Source organism: Muscardinus avellanarius (assembly GCF_963383645.1).
Source record: "Muscardinus avellanarius genome assembly, chromosome: 19".
In the NCBI taxonomy this organism is placed as follows: Eukaryota; Metazoa; Chordata; class Mammalia; order Rodentia; family Gliridae; genus Muscardinus; species Muscardinus avellanarius.
The window spans coordinates 36,074,952-36,094,636 of NC_137805.1; the positions used below are offsets into that span (position 1 = coordinate 36,074,952).

Below are 19,685 nucleotides of genomic sequence, written 5' to 3' on the forward strand. Positions count from 1 at the left end.
GCCCTGTGTTCAGAGGGGCTGTCCTCTGGTGCCATATTTAGTGCAGTGGTCTGGTCAGTGGCAGGCTTTGGTTGCATCCTGGGGAGGTGGGGGTCAGGGCAAAGGAGAATCAAGGAGATTTCTTGTCCCCTTCCTTTGCTGTGGGTAGTTTCTCCAGCAGCACAGAAGTCTCCTCATGAGCTCCAGGCGCCCCTGGCCACACTTGTCAGGGTGCTAACTTCTAAGTATCAACACCCTTTTGTGCTGTACCTCAGGGCTTTTCCCTGCACCTTAGGGCTAGTGGTGGCTTCTTACTCTCATGGATTGAGAAGTTACCTTCCTATCCATTGTTGGTCTCCCAACTCCCGAGTCACTTAGAGCCATTTCCCTGCCTTCAGTCCTTGATGTTATAAATACTTGAGGCAGCTTCCACTTCCCAGGGTAGGCTTTGCTATCCTGCTTTTTAGTTAGGTAGGTCAATACATTTCTTCTTTAGCCCACATGAACTGGAAATAAGCCTCTGTTGCTTGCAACTTAGAGAATCTGGACTAATGCAGCATCCAATGGGAAAAGCAGCTACCAGTTTCTGAGCCCTTAGATTCCAGGGACTGTAATTCAGGAATGTGGACTTATGACCTCTTTTTAGACCTCAATATGTGACCTTATCTATCTACTTGATAGATAAGGAAGTAGAATACAGGCAAGTTAAGTAATTTTATCCCAATCAAGTTTGTTTTAACTGAAAATTCACTCAGATACCTGCCCCATGAACTAAGGAAGGGATTCCCACAGCTATGCAGAGGCTCAGGGGTGGCAAGACAAGGAGGGAGGCGAGGAAGGACAGAGGCAGGTGTACATGGTATCTCGTGACATGGCCTGGCAGCTTCACATGCTGCTCCCAGGAAGGAGCGTAATGAGGGAAGAGAGGCTGTGCAAATGAGCTCCAGGCTTCTCCGCTGTGATTCAAGTCAAGTTCTTGCTGCTAATTGCACACACATTCTGCTAAAGGTAGTAAATAGGAATCATTCACGTGTCCTTAGAGACCACGGCGCCATTCGGTATTCATGGCAAATATATCACTGAGCTTCATAAGAGAATCATTTTAAAACAAAGCTTGGTCAGCTGTTTAATAATTTACTGATAGTGACAGCGGGGAGAATATCTAATAACCAGTGAGATTGGCTTTCAAATAGAAAATAAATTCATGTCAGAAGGTTTGAGGGGGGAAAAGGGGAAGGGGAAGCATTATTAGCAGCAAGAAAGTATTTAATATTTGGCAATTGTGGATTTTTTGGGAATCCTATAGGGGTTTAGAAACTCAATTATTAAGGGCTTGCAAATTCTGTGCATTTTATTTTATATTTCATTTATTTATTTGGTACTGGGAATTGAACCCAGGGTTGTTCAACCTCTGAGCCACAACTCCAGGCCTATTTTATTTTGAAATAGGATCTTACCAAGTTGCTGAGGCCAGCCTCAAACTTGTAATCCTCTGTCTCAGCCTCCCAAGTTCTGGGATTATATGTGTGTGACACCATATCCAGCTAAAGCATTTCATTTTAAAGCAGTTGTGAGGCCTTGATGTTCTTTTCATAGGAATAGCCAATTATGTAGAGGTCCAGTCTTCTGAAGCAGAGACCTTAACCCTATCGGGCACTGGAATGCTATCACCTTTGTCAATCTGGGGATTTTTTTGAGCTATATGATGATTTCTGTTATCACATCTCAGTTGTTCCTGGGGTAAGGCCCTAGAGATTCAGAATGCAAAGCCCAGGAGAAACAAAACTAGCCCATACTATGACTGTACATTCTCCTGCTCTAGGGAGATTCTAGCCCAGAACTTATTACCAGGGATATGGCTTCTGAGTAGACTAAACCCTATTTATTTTTTCCGGTTAAACTATACTGAAATGTCTGTAAAATAAAAAGAGTTTTGAGATGGGGGGGGCTTGATACTCTCTGCTAACTCTAATATTCTTGGCCCGTGATTGGGAGATACAATTGCAGTGACTTTAGAAGGTCCAGGAGCTGTTGAGAGGAAAATAAAACCTAAAACCAGTATCAGTCATGTATCAAAAAGAAAAACCCCTCCTCATGCCTCAGTTTCTTTACCTGTAAGTGAGGAGTACTAAGAAGACTGCCAGGTTGATGATGCACATCAAGGTTTCAGCCATGCACGTGGCTCAAAGCAAACACACAGAATCTCTGAGTGTTTGAGTCCAGAGGTGGAAGCAAAGCTGAGGTGAAAATCCCCAAGACTATCAATCTTCAAGCCTCAGCAGCAGACAGTGATGTACGGTGTTTTTGGTTAAAGGAACATCTCGTGCACCCTCCTTGAGCTCTCCAGCCCCCTCCCCATAGCACAGGGCACAGTCTGTCCTCAAACCAATCCTGACACACACGTGCTACTCTGGAGACAGGTGTCCAGGTAAGATGGATGCCTTCGCTGTCCCCAGGCGGTATTTTCTTTGGGTTTACATGCCAAGTCTCTACCATCCATTCTTCATGTTCATTTCCACAAATTCTCATTCTGCTTTGAGTTACTAGCATTTTTTTAAGCTTGTAGAAATAATGATTTGTCAACATTTCATTTGACACAAGAATAGCATGAATAAATGTGTGTAGTCTGGCCTGTCATGTCTGGGAATGATCTAGGGGTCCTTTGCTATCACCCCAGTTTGGTTCCATGGAGCAGTGAAGGAGATTTGGGGGGCTGAAGTTTGCTTGTAGCATTTTGGGAGAAATGCATTTCTATGTAGTGTAATAATAAAATACTTCCTAAACATGCTGTTTCCTGAAATTTCATGAGCTGGTGTTTATTCCTCAGGCTTAGCGTGGGGTTGCTGGCTGGTTGAGATTATTTTGATGGTGGCATTCATGCTTTGGTACAGAGGAAAGGGAGGCTGTGTCAGAACCACAGGGTCACTGGACATGGCGGCACACATCTGCAATCCTAGTACTTGGGAGGCCGAGACAGGAGGATCAAAGGTTCAGGGGCAGTCTCAGCAACTTAGATTCTATTTCAAAATAAAAAATAAATAAATAAAATGGGCTGCAGGTCTAGTTCGGAGGTAGAATGCTCCTGGGTTCAATCCTTACTACCAAAACCCAGCAAAACAAATACTCCACAGGGTCTGCATGGTACGAGGGGTTGGAGCAGGTATCAGTGGAAAGAGAGGAGTTGGTAGACCCTGGATAACTTGTTATATATTTCTAGATCACTTGCTAGAGGAGTTGAGGAACATTGTGACTCACAAATGAGGTGTTACTGGACTGCCCAAGGTCAGTAGGGCAAATAGCCCTTACCACTCTGTTCAGTCTCCATGACTCTCAGCCATGCTGACCACCCCCAATACAGAGAAGTAGACAAATGACCTAGGCTCGCCGATTATAGCATGCACCTCCTTCTCTGCCCAAGTTTATTTGTTCAGGAAATACAATGTGAAACAAATCAGCCAGTCAGAGCTTTCAATGGATATTTTTTGGGGTAATGTTTGGGAGAGTGTTGCAGAAGGTCTCATTTTTTACTGAGGGTGCTAAGCTGTGAGAACTGTATATGGAGGGTTCATTGTCTAATTTCTCTGACTACTCACAGAAAGCACAGCTGACAGAGAGAAGAGGAAGAGAAAGAGAGACACTCCACCTACCTGGAGGAGGCTCAGTATCTCCGGCAGAAAGGCCACTAAAGGTTGCAAAGCCTTTAGCAGCATTCTTCTTTGCCACCTGCTTCTGGTAGTCATACCAAAACACAGCCCCTGCCGCTTCTACATTGGTCTAGACAGAGTTACCCACTTAGGATCTTCCATAAGTCTTCCTCAGTGCAGTCTGATAAGACCATTCCCTGAAGTTCTGGGATTTTCAGCCTGGGTGAGTGAGGGCCCTGAGTTGTTAACAAGAGCTCCTAGCAGTGTCTATGATTGGGGTAGCTGGAAGGCATCTCATTCTGGACACCTCAGAGCCTTGCTCTGGTCCCTTTCTGATGAGATGGCTTCCCCACAGAACTTGACGAGTGGGTACTGTCTTTTTCTCTTTGGAGACAACTCATCCTGAATGTGTGTGGCCCTGGAACGCCAGTGGGGCCCTAGTCATGAGCAACACTGGAGTGCCCTCTATATGCCATGCCAAGGCTTAGCATGGGGGGCCATGGAGGTAAGACACAGTCTTGGTACCTTTGGGTACCACCGCCCTCATGAAAAAGGCAGATCTGCAAATGGAACGAATGGAAATGGGACTGCTTCTTCATTCTAGAGTCCAGCCCAAGGACACTGTGCAAAGTCCAGTCTTGAAGGATAGGGATCTTGAATCTGGAGATAGAGAGGTAGGGGAGACATAGAAATAGAGATACAGAGAATGATATGAGTGAACAGAGCAGAGAATGACAATGACTAGTCAAGGGCCCAAAGGGTGATACTGGGGAGTTGCCCCAGGTAGCTTGGAGTGGAGTGTGTCTAAAACGTGGGAGAAATGAAGCTGGAGTAGTGCCACCACATCCCTAGACTCCAGGTGCTGGGGCACGTACTCACCTCTTTGAACACACGGACTTTTACTGATCTCTGAGCACTTGCCCAGCCTCTCAGCCACTGGGAACATCCTTCCTTCCTTCTCAGCCTGGAGAGGACTTCTCAGGTGTGGAGGGAGTCTAAGGCAAATTAGGGGGGATATATGCATGGGAAGGAAGGTTGGGACCAGCCGGTGGAGGGTCTTGTTGGCCATAAGGGCCAGGGACTTTATGCTACAGGCAGGGGGCAATAGTGTGGGTTCTGAGTTGGCGAGTGACAGGTGTGTTGTGGAGGGATGATCTTCCTGAACAAACTATCTGGCATCTGTGTGTGGAGGGGGGTTAGAAGGGATGAGACTGGAGGCTGCGGGTGGAGCTCAGGTCACTGCAGGGCGTGGGCAGGAGCCAGAGGCTCACCTCACCTGCTAGTGATGAATCCATCTCAATTTGGAGCCCCCGGAATCCAAGTCTGGAGCAAGGGACCAGGAGAAGGGCTGAGAGCCTCTGGGGGACCTCAGTGTTCCAGAAGAGCACGTGTTGCACCCCAGGGCAGTGGGCTGGAACAAGAACAGTGGCTTTTCTCTTGCGTCATCAGAGAGGCCATACTGCTAGAAGCAAGAAGAAAAGACTGGGGCCATCTATCAATCCTATTTTGATAGCTATCATTCCAACTCTGACACTAATATTGCCCTGTCTCCCGTGTGCTGGTGGAGTCGCAATGTAGGGTGGCTGGGGGCTCCTTGTGGATGGGGCTAACTTGACACCTCCCCACTGCCCAGCACAAGACCAGGTGCACATTAGAGGTGCGAACATCGTGGTGAGTGCCTCCACATCAATTAGTTCCTTTGTTAATTAAAAGAAACAGCTCCTCAATAGAGTCCATTTGGACAAGATGCAGTCCTAGCCCTGAATTCGGGACACCCCAGACACTGCTGGTGTTTTGGCCCAAGGAGGAAGCAGCTGGCTGTCCATGCCACGCAGCTGCCCAGGTGTCTGGGAGGGCTGGCCCGGAGCCAAGACTGGCGTGGCCTGGTGAATGTGAGACTCGGAGATAGGGAGAAAGGACAGGAAATGATCTCCTGCACGAGCCAGGTCCTATTCTAGGTGTGTTTATATCCATTAACTCACTTAATTCTCACATCAGCTCAGTGAGGTGGGAATAATCACTCCAATTTCACAGATGGGGAAACAGATTTGGAGAGAGAAAGTGACGAGTTTGTGGTCGGTTGGGTGGTGAATGAAAGTGTGAGGAGCCGGCAGGTGCAAAGCCTCCCGAGGAGTGGCCCCCAGAAAGGATTTGGCAGAAGAGAGGAACTGCGTCTCGTGGGCCTGAAAATCATATGCAGTGGGACCAGGAAGGGCTTCAGGAGTTGGGAGCTTCCAAGGAGTATACCTGATGTATAGATGAAGGTTCCCTGGAACAGTGTCCAGCCCTTCTGTGTGTCCTCAGCAAGGAGAGCCAGGGTCGAAGGGAGGGAGTCACGGAGCAGCAGTGTCAGTTCAGGGAAAGGCGACTCTTTCTAACCATGAGGGCCCTGAACTGAAAATGAATTCCTTTCTCAAAGCCCTGCTTTTGGACAGAGCAATATTATTGGATAATGCATGCTTTTACAGAAAAAAAATGGTTGGATCATGAGGTTAAACTTGAAACATCATTATGATTTCTAAGTTGCATTTGGGTTATTTATATTTGCGGGTCTTGACAGACAGCATTAATGCATATTAATATTCCTGCCATCAAAACATTACTCCAGCCGGAACTCCTGGCTCTGGGAAGAGCGTGCGGTGTGCACACAGTGACTCTGCTAATAGAAAGGTTAACTTGTATTTCTGAATTATTGATGGTTGCTTGTTACTAATTTTTTTCCACAGAAAGGAGGAAATTATTAATGAAGAGATCATTGCCAATGTGTCTGACATCTATTAATGGTTTCATCTTGCAACCAGATTAAAAGAGACAGCTGGTCCATGAATTTATGCGTAGATGTTGCTCCAAATGTTCTGGCAACTCCGAGGGAGGGTGGGGTCCACAGGCAGTGGGGGCCTGGGCCTCCGCTTGGCCAGGCGGCTGGTATGAGGTCCTCCCTTGCTTGGCACAGCCTCTGTGAAAGGCTGTTAAAGGCTTCACTGCAGAGAGACCAGATGGCGGCTGGGCTATCATTGTCCCGGCATCTCTTTTGAACTCTTCTATTACCCATGGAAGCCCATCAGCCCTGCGCTGGTCACGTATTGACATTTCCTCCATAGATGTCTCACAACAGGTGTTTCCAATGTGAGCATGCATCGGAGCCACCTGGCCAGCAAAGGTGGCCAAAACACGGGCTCCTGGGCCCCACCTCCAGCATTTCCGATGCACTGGGTCTGGGGTGGGCCTGAGAACTTGTATTCAACCATAGGTTCTCAGGTGATACAGATGCTCTGAGTTCAGGGACCACACTTTGAGGACCAGTTCGAGATTAATGACTGTCAGACTACTCTGAGACTTCCTCTAGAAAAGGAACATTTCCTCATTTATTCTAGACTTCCTCTAGAAAAGGAAACTTCTTCAGCAAACATTTTCTGTAAAAGGCAAGACAGGAAAAATTTCAGCTATGTAGGTCAGATAGTCAATATGTTAGTAGGTAGATGGGTTGTGTTCCAATAAAACTTTATTTATAAAACCAATGAGGGGGCTGGATTTAACAGATGGGCTGTAGTTCGATGACCTCTAAAACAGTGTGGACAGAAATTTCTGCAAAAAAGCATCCATAAGCAGTATGCAAAAGGATAAATAGGGCTTTGGCACAGTAAAAGCTTATTTGTAAAATAGGCAGCGGGTCAGATTTAGCGGAAGGTTGCTGACCTCTCCTCTAGAGTAGCATATATGGACTCTTCTCTGATGATGTAAATGTTCTGTGGCTGTGCTGTCCATCACAGCAGCCACCAGCCATATGTGGCTCCTGAGCACTTGAAATTTGGTTAGTATGTGGCTAAGAACTGAAATTCTAAATTAATTTTTTTGTGGTACTGGGTATAGAACCCAGGGGCCTTCTACCTCTGAGCTACACCCCAGCCCTATTTTTTATTTTGAAGCAGGGTCTGTCTCTCTAAGTTGCAGAGGGGCCTTACTACATAGCTGAGGCTGGCCGCGAACTTGTGATCCTCCTGTCTTAGCCTCCCAAGTACTGGGATTACAAACATGTGCCCCCATGACAAATTAAAAAAAAATTTTTAGAAGAAATTTTCATTGGTGGAATGAATATACATCATCGTGGGATTCATTGTTACATATTTTATATGTACAAAAAAAATTCTAATTTTTTGTGGCACTGAGGATTGATTCCAGGGGCATTCTTCCTCTGAGTTACACCCCTGGCTCTTTTTATTTTGAAACAGGATCTAGCTAAGTTGTCGAGACTGGCCTTGAACCTGCAATCCTCCACCTCAGCCTTCCAAGTACTGGGATTAAATTTTAAATTTAAGTGGCTGGTGGTTACCTGTGCTACAGCAAAAGGAAAGAAAGTTCCAATGGAGTAGCCACCCTGTGCCCTGGGGAAAGACCCTTACCACCTGTCAACAGGGTTTCTGTCCTCTCAAGCCTCAGTATCTACATGTGTAAGACAGAGCAAAAACAACAGCTACATCACTGCTTCACTGAGAATGAAGCACCTTGCCCCAAACTGTCCTGTCTTCCCCTGGCACTCTGCTCCCCACCAGGGCAGGCGGGGCACGGAGAAGGAGGCCAGCTCCATGACTCTCCCATCTTCCCCTCATCCACTTTCCTCACCAGCCCACAGCCTCTGAGGGCAGTGGCCCCATCTTTGGTTCCAGCCATAAACCCACAGCCCTGGCACAGGTCAGGCTGGCAGCACTTTAGAGGATGCCCTGTGTCCCTGGCTTCCCCTAAAACTGTGCTCAGATACAGAGATCAGCAGCTAACACATCTCACACTTGTCTTGGTTCCTACCAGAGCTGAAAGGGAAACTGAGGCCCAGAAAGGTCTTGCCAGATGTCTCATGGGATGAAGGGCAGAGTGTTCCCAAGGACAAGAGACCTGCTGGCTGAGTATTGTTGGGAGAGGCTGCAGGGTGGAGTGCCATGCCACCTCTCCAGCCACCCCAAAGCCTACCCCAGGTCCTTCCTTCAGCAGGGATGCGGGGCCGGCACAGGGCTAGAGCTCAGATGAAGTCATGGCGCATCTCTCAGGCTGACAGGCTCAGGAGGGAAGCAGCTGCTCCTTTCTAGTCACTCGTACTAGGGAGACGGCAGTGGAGTGCTCAGAGAACCCCCTCCCTGGAGAGGCCCGATCAGAGGGGCTTTGCTTGAGACATCCCTGGCTTTGTGTCAGCCCCCTCTTCTCCATCCTCTGAAGCCCTCCACCCAGAAGGCTCGTGTGAAGCACGCAGGTGTGCTCTGGGAACTTGGACGTGCAGAAAAGACCAGTGAGGAGCCAGCATCCCCACTGGGGTCTTTGCAGCATTCTCTGGGCAGGAAGGTTCTGTTGGCCAAAGCTTCAAAGGATGGCAGCCCTAAGGACCACATTGAGTTTACGAGGGAAATGATGTAGGATGGGCCTTCCAGCTAGAGGGCATGACGGATCCCAAGGCAGGCTGGATGCCAGAGCCCCCAGGGGATGGGAGCGAGGACCGCTCCCAGAGAAGAGGGAAGCTCTGAGGCTCAGAAAGCATGCTCTGCCAGCTCCATCACCACAGAAATGGGACTTAATGCTGAGGCTCTGAACCCCATTCAGACCTGGGAACTTTGCCTGCATCCCTGGAGTGTGGGTGTTGCAGGGTACGGGAGGGCGGGCGCACGTGCACAGGGAAGATGCCGTGAGAACAGCTATGTTATACTTTTCCAGAAAGCTTGAGAGGGAACGCATTGGCAGGAACCCACTGGAGCCAGGGCACGTTGTGAGCTTTCGTCCTCTCCACCTGGGCCAGCCCTTGAGCTCAGCCAGGACTAGAGCTCCAGGTGGTGGGCTGGGCTCAGGCCTCTCCTCACTCATAACAGCTCTCACAACACTGCCCAAGCAGGGCCTGAGGAGGGCTTGATGGAGCAAACAGCTGGCAGTTTAGCTCTGAGCAGAAGGGATCTCTCCTCCATTTATCCCCAAGGGCCAATCATCCTTGTGTCCCTGGAGAAGAATAGCACAGAATATGGCACATAAAGTGCACCATCAATATTTGCAGAATTATGAAGCCTTTTCCAAGGCAGCTCGTAAAAGCTCCAGCTCCCAGGCTTCCCCCAAAGACCTGCAGAATTCCACTCTCCCGGGACAGGGGCAGTGGGCTCTGAAGCAGGACACGGGCAGTTCCCCAAGAAGTTCTTTGAGGAGGCCAGTGCAGGAGGCACAGGCCAGTCCAGAGGCTAGTCCAGGTTTTTCTCCTTTGGAAAGTGGTGGGCGAGTGCAGAGCAGGTGGAAGAATTTGCCTGGAGATTGGTTACAAGTGTGGGCTGGGAAGTCAGTGGACCTTGGCTCAGGATCCACCCCACCTAGTGGGGACTGGGGTAGGTGAGGCCCTGTGTTCTCTGCCATAGCAACTGCAACCAGAGCAGCGCTCCCTACTTTTGGGACCCCTGGCCATGCCTGATTTTCACACAACTCCCCATAGCCTGTCCAGTCCAATTCTGGAGACACCAGCAAGGACAGGGAGAAATGCCGTGCTGAAATAGAAGACCTCTGGCCAGGCAGCGAAGTGTTGGCAGAGTGAAGATCCCCTGAGCTCTCTGGGAGGCCCCACTCCTTGTTTTTACATTCAAGACCCCCACTGGACACTCTGGAGGCACCCAGGGCCCTCCTGGAGAGCCCTGCTCCCGGGGCCCCAGAGGACTCTGGCCTGCGGGCTGTGAGGGACAGCGCCCATTCTGATCTATGATTTTAGGCTTTCAGCCCCAACCAGGTCTTTGTTCAGACCGGGAAGAAAAAGGAAAAAGCTACATGGTTCTATCTCCTAAAGAAGGGAGGGGGGCGGCCAGAGAAAGGGGGAGAAGCCTGGTGCCCGGTTTGCTCCCCATCCATCGTCGGGGTGGGGACAAGGGAGATGTAAGGGTGAACGAGCTCGGATGGACGGTGCTGGGCAGCAGACCAGGTGTTGGGGACAGGGAGAGAGGGTCATTGCGGGCGATCAGCGATGAGCCCGGGAGAGAGGGAGAGAGAACTCCTGGAATGAAATTGATTTAATTCTCTTCTCTGGGTGTGCCGAGACCCTCCCCAGCAGCTGCCCGCCCCAGCTTTGGGCAGAACGCCCAGCACCCCCAGACTTCCCGAGCCGAGGCGGCTGCGCCCTCCCCGCGCCCCCTCCACGGCCCAGTTCACCTGTCCCCCACCCGGAGTCTCGCCGCCCCGCCGCCCCCGTACCTGCGCCCCGCGGGGCGGCGATGCTCGGCGGCGTGGCGAGGGGGCCGGGACCCCGGCGGCCGCAGGGTGCGAGGGCGAGGCGCGGGCGCGCGTGACTGCGAGCCCCGGAGCCGGCCGGCGCGGAGAGGGTGCGCGGGGAGCCCGCCCGCGTGTGCCAGCCGCGGGCGTGTGCCAGCCGCGGGCGTGTGCCAGGCGCGGGCGTGTGCCAGGCGCGGGCGTGCGCGCCCGGGTGTGTGCGCGGCCGGGGCGGAGCGCCCGGGCGGCGGCGTTAGGACTCGGGGGACGCCGCCCCCGGCCCGCGCCGCCCCCGCCCGCCTCCCGCCTCAGTGCGCGCCGCGCCTCGGCTCGCAGCGCAGCGGCCCGGGCTCCGGAGCCAGCGCCGACCCAGCCCGGGCGCCCGGCGATGCGGGGCCGCCCCGCGCCCGCCCAGTTCCCGGCCCCGGCCCCCGCGGGAAGGGGCTGAGCCGCCGGGATGGCCGGCCGCGCCGCGCTCGCCCTGCTCCTGCTCCCGCTCCCACTCCTGCTCCCGCGGCTGCAGCTGCCCGGCGCGGGGGCGCAGAGCGCCGCAGGTGAGTGCGCCCCCCGGCCCCGGCCCCGCGCGCCCCCCGCCCGCCCCGCGCGCCCCGGGAGGGGGAAGTTGTGCGGGCTCCGGGCCCGAGCCGAGCCCGCCCCCGAGGCCCAGCCCGGCCGCCCAGCCCGGCCCCGCGGCCCCCGGCCGCCCGCGTCGCCAAGTTCCTCGCTTTACTTTCCCGGCGGCCCCCCTGGGCCGGAGTAACTTTCCGCGGTTGTTGCGAGTATTTCCACTAGTGCCTCCCACTTGTCGGAATCCGGCACTCGAGCGTTGGGGGCGGCGAGACGAGGGGGGCAGGAGCGCCGCGGGGAGAACGGCCCCTGCCCGCCGCCCCCCGGCCGGGCAGCGCGGGACCCAGGACCGGCCCCCGGCAGGCAGGCCCGCTCGGCCAGGGCGGCGGCTTCGCGTTCCTCCTCCTCCGGGAGCTCCAGTCTCCTTCTCAACCCGCGGGGGTCCTCGGCTGGTCCTTAAGCGAGCCGTCGGGGGTCCCCGTGGGCCGCGGGGGTGTTCGAGACCACCAGACCTCCACCCTACCCCGTGGCTTGTATCCAGAGCACCCCCCCCCCCGTTAAGGCCCTTCAAGGGGGGCGGCTTTGACCTGTGGTCCTGCCTCCTCCTGAAAAGTTCTGGGGCGTGGGGGGGGGGACTCCTGTTTGAGTTCGGTGGGCAGAGCTAGTCGGGGAGGGCGTCACTCTTAATGCTAAGGTGACCTTTGCCGGAGACCACTGACCCGGGCCTTGTGCATCACCGGGCGGCTCGCAGCCCTGAGCCCGAGGGCGGCGGCGCAGGTGTACAAAATCACCTGGAAGTTTCTTAGCACCTTTTGGCTTTGGCGTGACCGCGCGAACCCGAGGTTGCTGGGGATCACGGGACAGGTCGAGAGATAAGTAAGACTTAGGAAGAGGTTCTTTTGGGATTGCCAAGCAACAGCTGTGCCCACGTATAGGAAGAGAAAGAAAGAAAAGAAAGAAGGAAAATAAACCTGCGGGGAGTGTGTCGTCTTTAAACGGGCTGCTGCCGACGTTAAGGACCACGGGAGTGTCATTCCATTGGAAACAGTGTCCCTGCTCCAGACGGAGATGGAAAGGGGACGCAGGACTTGTGCAAAGGGACAGGCTGTTTCCGTGGCCGGGAAGTTGGGCGAGGAAGACACCCCGTGAAGGTGCGTGAGGCGGAAAGGCCGGGTGTGCAAGAGAGCAGCGGGGCAGCCCTGACACCACGCGAAAGATGGTGCACAGCCCTTTCCATCTTCACTTTGGGTCGGTGTTAGGTGTAGTATGGAGGTGAAGGAAGGAGGATGCTAGCGCAGCCCCGGGGACCCGGTGTGTTTTGCGACTCGGATTTTATATCAGATTCACTCTCCCTCAAGTGAGTGCTATGAACGTGTGGTCTTATCCGACCACACGTTCATAGCACTCACGTTCCCGGGGCCAAACGAGGATCAAACGCATTCCACCACCGGTCCCTGACCATTCCCGGGCATGGAGCTGTATGTAAAACCCGAAGCGGCTCCGAGAGCTGTCCAGGGCTGAACGCACGCCCGTTCCGGATGCTCCCGCCAGGTGGCGCTCGCCCACAACTGTTAAAATGCAAATCGAGTTGCTTTCATCTCAGGAAGAGAACTTCTTTTCAATTTTTAAATGAGTAATGTGTTTATTCAGCAGCCTTTTGTTAAAACATTTAGAGAAGTGTGAGGAGCAAGCACCTTTTCTTTGTTTGCTCTTCGGAACACATGGGAAAGAAAAGCAACCGTGGAGTACAGTTTGGGAAGAAACCTACTGTTAAGAAGCCATATGTGTCTTTTCGGTTCTACCTGAGCTGAGCGGCTTCTGCAAACCCACTACAGCATATATTTAGCAAGTGGCTGCGTTTGTTCCCCGGTATCTTTAAGGGAGCAGGATTGGCTTTTGTTGGATTTTTGATACATCTTAAGCTTCACTCATTTGTAAATATGGGGATTCTTCTTGGTTTTTATCCACTCCATTCTAGTTTAATGCTAACTAATCACTTAAATTAGATTTTTTTTCCTGCCAGGTTTGCTGACGAACATCTGTATTTGTGGATGCAGAAATGCTGCAAATGTCGACTTTAGCAAATTGACTTACCTTCTTGTTTTATTCCTAAGTACAGTATTGTTGGAAATCTAAATCTACTCTAAATATGAAGCTAGCCTGATTTCCTTTAGGGTATCTTATTTAAAACTTCCAGCAAGTCTGAGTAAATAATGCGTCTTAAAACTCAGGGTCGTGTTCTCCATATCCCTTTGATGTGAAGATCCCCACTCTCAAAAGCAATTTCAATTTGTAAGCTCACATCTAGGACATAGTTGGGATGATGGGTTTTGCTGTAATGTGACGGTCATGGTGTCCAAAAGTCAGAGGCAGAAGCTTGTCATCAGGAGGTAGTTTCTTTCTTCCATACTCTAACATGGGTTTCATGAGCCATGACAATTTTTTTTGTAAGAAATGATAGCAATAATAAAATTAAAAATAACCTATTAACAGTGTGGCAAAAAAAACACACAGTTTTGGGGTGAGGGAGGAAGAAGGTGGTTCAACGAGAGGATAAGGGGATAATCAATCCATTTATTAGTGGGTTTCAGAATCTGGGTGTCGAGAGCAAAACCAGATCTTAAAGGGGACTGACTTGAGGTTCCAGTTGTTAGCAGTGGAGTCGTTTAACTCCGTAATCACCGCCAGATACCTCTGGGGAACCGTTAGCACCACAGTTGAATTTTACTTTCTGTCCTGGATTGGTTGATTTGTTTCCTAATAAAGGAACAGTTAATGCGCAGACCTGGCTGGGATTCTGTTCTAGCAACAATCACAAACACAAAGGACACGCCGCGCATCATCTTGGGTTGCCGCCCACTATCTTTCCCCTCTACTTTAATTCCTTCTTGCTTGTCTTCAGTAGAGCTCCCGCAGGCTCCAGGCTGCCAGCCGAGACGGTGTTCCCTGGACTAGTGTAACTGCCCCCTTTCAGAGGCATGATCAGAGGACATTACAGCATCGTTCTTCAAGCACGGGATACTCCCATGGCTCTCTTGACAGTGTGTTGCTGTGGAAACAAGAGCAGCGCTACCTAGGCAGTGGTCCTTGATAAATATTTATTGATGATGATGAAGAGATGGGAGCGTTTCAGGGCAGTTGGGATGGAGGATGGGGGAATTGTACTTGAGCGGCAGCGTGGCTTGGAGAAGAATGTGAGCTTTGGAGTCGAAATTCCTTGGTTTGAATCTCACCTTTGCCTCTTACTAGTGATGCTAGTTTGGGCCAGTCAGTCATCTTCTCAGCTCCCCAGCTTCTCATCTGTGAAGTGAAGATAATTATAGTTGCCTCACTGGGTTTTGTGAAGACTAAATGAAATGGTGTATGCAGAGTGAACAGAAGACTGCCTGTGGAGAGTAGGCGCTTCATCCGAAAGTGGGATTATCTCTTACTTACACAGGCTGGGTGGACGGTGCGGGGCCAATGTTAATCTAAATTCAGAGCTAACAGTGAGCTGAGTGTGGTGGCTCACACCCATAATCCCAGTGCTGGGGAGGCTGAGACAGGAGGATGGGAAGGTTTGAGGACAGCCTCAGCAATGTGGTAAGACTCTCCGCAGCCTAGTGAGACCCTGTCTTAAAACAACAACAACCAAAATAAATAAAAAGGGCTGGGAGTGTGGCTTGGAGGTAGAATGCCCCGGGGTTCAATCTTTAGTACCACAAAAGAAAAAAACGAGAGTTGGCAATGAGACGGCTGGACTTGGGTGATAATTTTTAGTTTTCCTTTTCTTCTTTTGGGGGGACTTGATTCTCTGTAACTGATCTTGGAAACAGATTTCAAATGACAATTTATTTCTTCTTTTTTGTGATATTGGGAATTGAACCCAGGGGCATTCTACCTCCGAGATACACCCCCGGCCTTTTAAATTTTTTATTTTGAAAACAGTGTCTTTGTTAGTTTGATGAGAGTCTTGTTGTTTTGCTGAGTCTGTCCTGGAACCTGTGAGCCCCCTGTCTCACTGTCCCAAGCACTGGGATTACAGGCCTATGCCACCACACCCAGCTCAAATGACATTTCTATATGAGGCTGTTAAGTTTGGCCATTCCAGGGTTAGATAGAGACTGTTTAGTTTTACACATATTTTAACCTTTGAAACAGAACTGACTTTTTTTTCTGGGCATAATTCTATTTATTTTTTTAATTTTTTTATTGGTGCATTATATTCATAGAACTGACTTTTAAAGAAACCACAATTGTTTACATATTGTGGTAAGAAAGTATTTGGGTCTGTCCTCCTTCCTGTCTGACGACCCTGTCACACACAGCCTTCCTTGCCTTCAAGCTCTGTCCCTATTTCTCTCTCTTCCTGAACCTAAAAGTCAAGTGCATGACATTCTGGGGCAGTGGGGAAAAGGTGCTTCGTGCACTTGATAAACAAAGACTAAGAAAACACCCAGGAGGGGCTATGGCATTCCAGTAAACAAGTAACAAAGCTGTGAGATTATTGAAAACAAACCATGTCCGACAAGTATAATAGCATTTGCAAACATATTACAGAGTTGGGTCTAGGAGCCGATATCGTGGAGATATTAGAAAGCAGAATGTCTCTTGACATTTTGTAAAACAGATTCAAATGGGTGTGGAGAGGGAGGAAGCCGCAGATTTTTTAATGGATTAATAACAACGGGACGCGGCCAAAGGTACAGTGTTGATCAATAGTGATGCGTCCAGTGAGCTGCGGTGACCGGCTGGGGTCATGAGCTTCAGCATTTGATGTGGTCTTGCTGGATACTTTTATTTGCCTGTGTGAGTGAGAAATGAACACGCGAATTCCACTTATTTATTATCTATAGATAAGAGTTGCAGGTTCTAAAGAATCTCCGTGAGAATTCTAAACACAGACCCCAATGGACCCACTAGAAGTAAACCATGAAAAGTCAGTATTAGTAAAGCTTAGTGGTTGGAGGGTGGGAACACCAGTGAGAGATGACGATCATTAGGGCTATTTTATTCCAAGATGGCAGTGTTGCTTTAGTTGGCTCACCCTACATACCTGCATGGGGAAGCGCTGCTCAGAAGCCCCATCACATCCACCATTAGGGGTGTGAGTGACTAATGAATCTCCAACGATGCAGACTTAATTTTTTCCATGCTGAAGTCAGTCTGCCGAAGCAAGTTTGACACACATGCACGTCTGCTGGGCGTTGAGTGGGACACGGGCAAAGGCTTTCACATTTCTTGAATATTCAGCTTAAAATTTTTATTGGATGCTGGAGGGAATAAAAAAATGATGTATCCACTTTGGTAAGCAGTTTGGCAGTTTCTTTAAAAAGTTGAGCACACACTTGTCATAGGATCTAGCAATTCTGCTTCTAGGAATCCGCGCAAGAGAAATGAAAACATATGTCCACAGAAAGAGACAGACACGAAGTGCTTAGCCGCCTGATTCATAGTCTCCCCAGTGACAACAACTGGAATGTTTATCAACTGGTAAACCCATCAAATGGGATACTACTTGTAATGAATAGAAACAAATTATGGATATATGCAGCAACACAAATGAACCTTGAAAATATTATACTAAGTGAGAGAAGACAGATGCACAAGAATTCGTATTATATGAGAGATATCCAGAAAGTACAAATCTGTAGATACACACACACACACACACACACACACACACAGAGATAGAGAGAGAGAGAGAGAGAGATATCGAGATCCGTGGTACCTAGAGCAGGAGGGCGTGGAGGTAGGGGTGTCCAGCAATGGACATGAGAGAACATTTTGGGGTGATGGAAAGACTTGAAAACTGGAAGGGTGATGGTTATCTAACTCTATAGATTTACAAAACACCCATAGAATGGTACATTTGCAATGGATGAAGTTTTATGGGATGCAGGTGTTAAGATTTTTATTTGAACATGGGCCCTCATGTGCACGTAAGTGTAAGTCTCAGCTCCCCAGTGTACTTGTGGTGGAACCTTGATAAGTCAGTTCACTGCTCTGAGCCTTCATCTGCCTCTGTGAGGGGGGATACCAGTGCCTCAGGGCTGTGCATGTTGGAGATGATTCCTGTGAACTATCAGGCTTGGTTCTTGGCCCAAAAAACAGGCACATGGGTAATGGCATTAACTATGAATGACATTACTATATCCCAAATAGTTCGTGTTAGCTATCTGCAAAGGCATTAATTGTCACTCAGTTTAGTCTCTTTAGACTATGAATGAAATCTGTGCACGAGTACCCCTCCCCAGCTCATCGATTTGGCAAAGGTTAAAAAATTCAAGACTCTCAGTTTTTGGCAAGGATCTGAGCACCTGGGTGGCTTTGTTCCCTGCGGAGTGGTGAAAATTGAAACAGCCTTTTTGAGTGCTAACTTGGCAAGGTCCATTAAAAATGAAGATGTGAATACCTGGTGCCTGTTGAATTTTGGTAGGGTCTGGATTGGTCGGGGGAGAGAATACACCACTCATTCATTTCCTTTCTTATCAAGCCGAGGGCGTAGGAATGTAGCAGAAGAGTAGACACTCCCCAGGTCAGCAGCGCATGCAACTTTTTTTTTTTTTTTGCCTCCTTGATTTCCAACCAAAATGAACAGCCACCGGAGTCGCCTGCATTATCGCTGTCTTTGCAGGAGCTTCTATCCTGCAAGAACTCCACACTGAGAGTCTGCTTGCTACTTTGAGAGATGTTTATAAGCGTTGAGCTTTCTTGGCACCCTGAAGCTCATCCTCACTGGTCTTAGGGTGTGATGTGGCCGCCCCCAAGGCCCCGGCAATACCCCCAGTTCCTGCTTCTCAGGACTCTAGAGTGCTTGTTTCTTCTTGGCCCACCCTTGGGGCCTCTTTGCCATTTGTTCTGACATCAGCCATGAGATCACACCCCATTCCTGTCTGTACTCATCTGACTCCTGGTGGGAAGTATATTCATCCTCTAAGGATCATGCCTTGGTCTGTTACTAAGCATGAGTGAATTTATGAATGAGTTTGTAAATGAATTCACATAATCAAGCAGGACTTTTAGAAAAAGTGCTTAATGTTGAAATACTGTTTTGTGTCAGTGGTCCTGGATAGTCTCAGCTTCCTCTAATAGATGGTTAATTGTGATTTTTTTTTTTCCTGCTCAAATTATGTTTGGTTATTGGCAATGCCTTCAAACTAGGTCCTCTTTTTCACCACCTCAGACATCTCTTGAGAAAGTCTGTATTTTTTTCTGTGATAACAGGATGGCTCTTCAGGTTCCTGTCTAGTTTTTTGTTTTTGACCCAAATATGTAGTCAGTTGTTATTTAAAGAGTTTTTAGTCCCTTTTTGTGAGGGCATTGGAATGTGGAATACACATTTGAAGTGTTTTGTTTGAACACTGGCCTAGAACACAGTAAAACAGGTTCTTCTGGTAAGTTTAGGAATAGAAAAGGGAGACATTTTTGGTACTGGGATTGAATTGAACCCGGGGCATTCTGCCTCTGAGCTATATCTGTACCACCCCCACAACCGCCCCCCCCCCTTTTTGTGTATGTAGTACTAGGGATTGAACCCAGAGGCATTCTGCCTCTGAGCCACACTCCCAGTCCTACTTTATTTTTTATTTTTTAATTTTTTTTGTGGTACTGGGGGTGGAGTCCGGAGGCTTTCTACCTCTGGGCTATACTCCCAGACCTATTTTATATTTTATTTGGAAACAAGGTCTCACTAAGTTGCTGAGCGCTTCACTAAGTAGATGAGGCTGGCTTCACACCTATGCGATCCTCCTGTCTCAGCCTCCCAAGTACTGGAATTATAGATGTGCGCCACCATGCCTGGCTACAAAGACATTTTAGAGGACCATTCTTTATGATTACTTATCTTTTTGGTTTTGTAAACCTGGTTTGAGTGTAAGAACTCACCAAACTAATTAAAATGATCTTGCCACATTGTTATACTCTGTACTTTAATGAATATAGCCCAATTTAAGCAGAGACATTGATGTTAGCATTTCTTTTCCCCTTAAGCATCTTGGGCCTCTACATGCCTCTCTGAGCACAGGTCCAGTGACAGGTCCATCTGTCAGCATTCCTTTAGCTCCAACTTTTGGAAAAAGAAAAAAAATCTAGTTTCACTATAAGGGACCTATATTAATTATCTCTAGTTCTGCAACACATTAATCCCCCAAACTTGGAGGCTTTATCATCTTACCACTTCCGTGGGTCAGGGGTCTGGCACGGCATAGTGGAGTTTCCTGGCTCTGAACCTCTGGCAGTCAGGGGTCCGCGGGCGCCTCCAGGCAAAGGGCAGGCTTGCTTACCAGCTTGCCCACATGCTGTTGG

The 19,685-nt window shown here is 49.5% G+C and overlaps 1 protein-coding gene across 8 annotated transcripts in view; it reads left to right on the forward strand.

Annotated features, from left to right (window-relative positions):
- Nucleotides 1–11,289: 11,289 nt before the first annotated feature.
- PTPRT (protein tyrosine phosphatase receptor type T) overlaps nt 11,290–19,685 on the forward strand; it is a gene marked incomplete at both ends in the record, with an annotated part of 1,183,313 nt that continues 1,174,917 nt past the window's right edge. For all 8 annotated transcript variants that reach the window (XM_080716374.1, XM_080716373.1, XM_080716375.1 and 5 more), the window contains one exon: nt 11,290–11,386. In XM_080716374.1, the coding sequence (XP_080572500.1) occupies nt 11,290–11,386 (97 nt within the window). The remainder of the gene's footprint in view (nt 11,387–19,685) is intronic.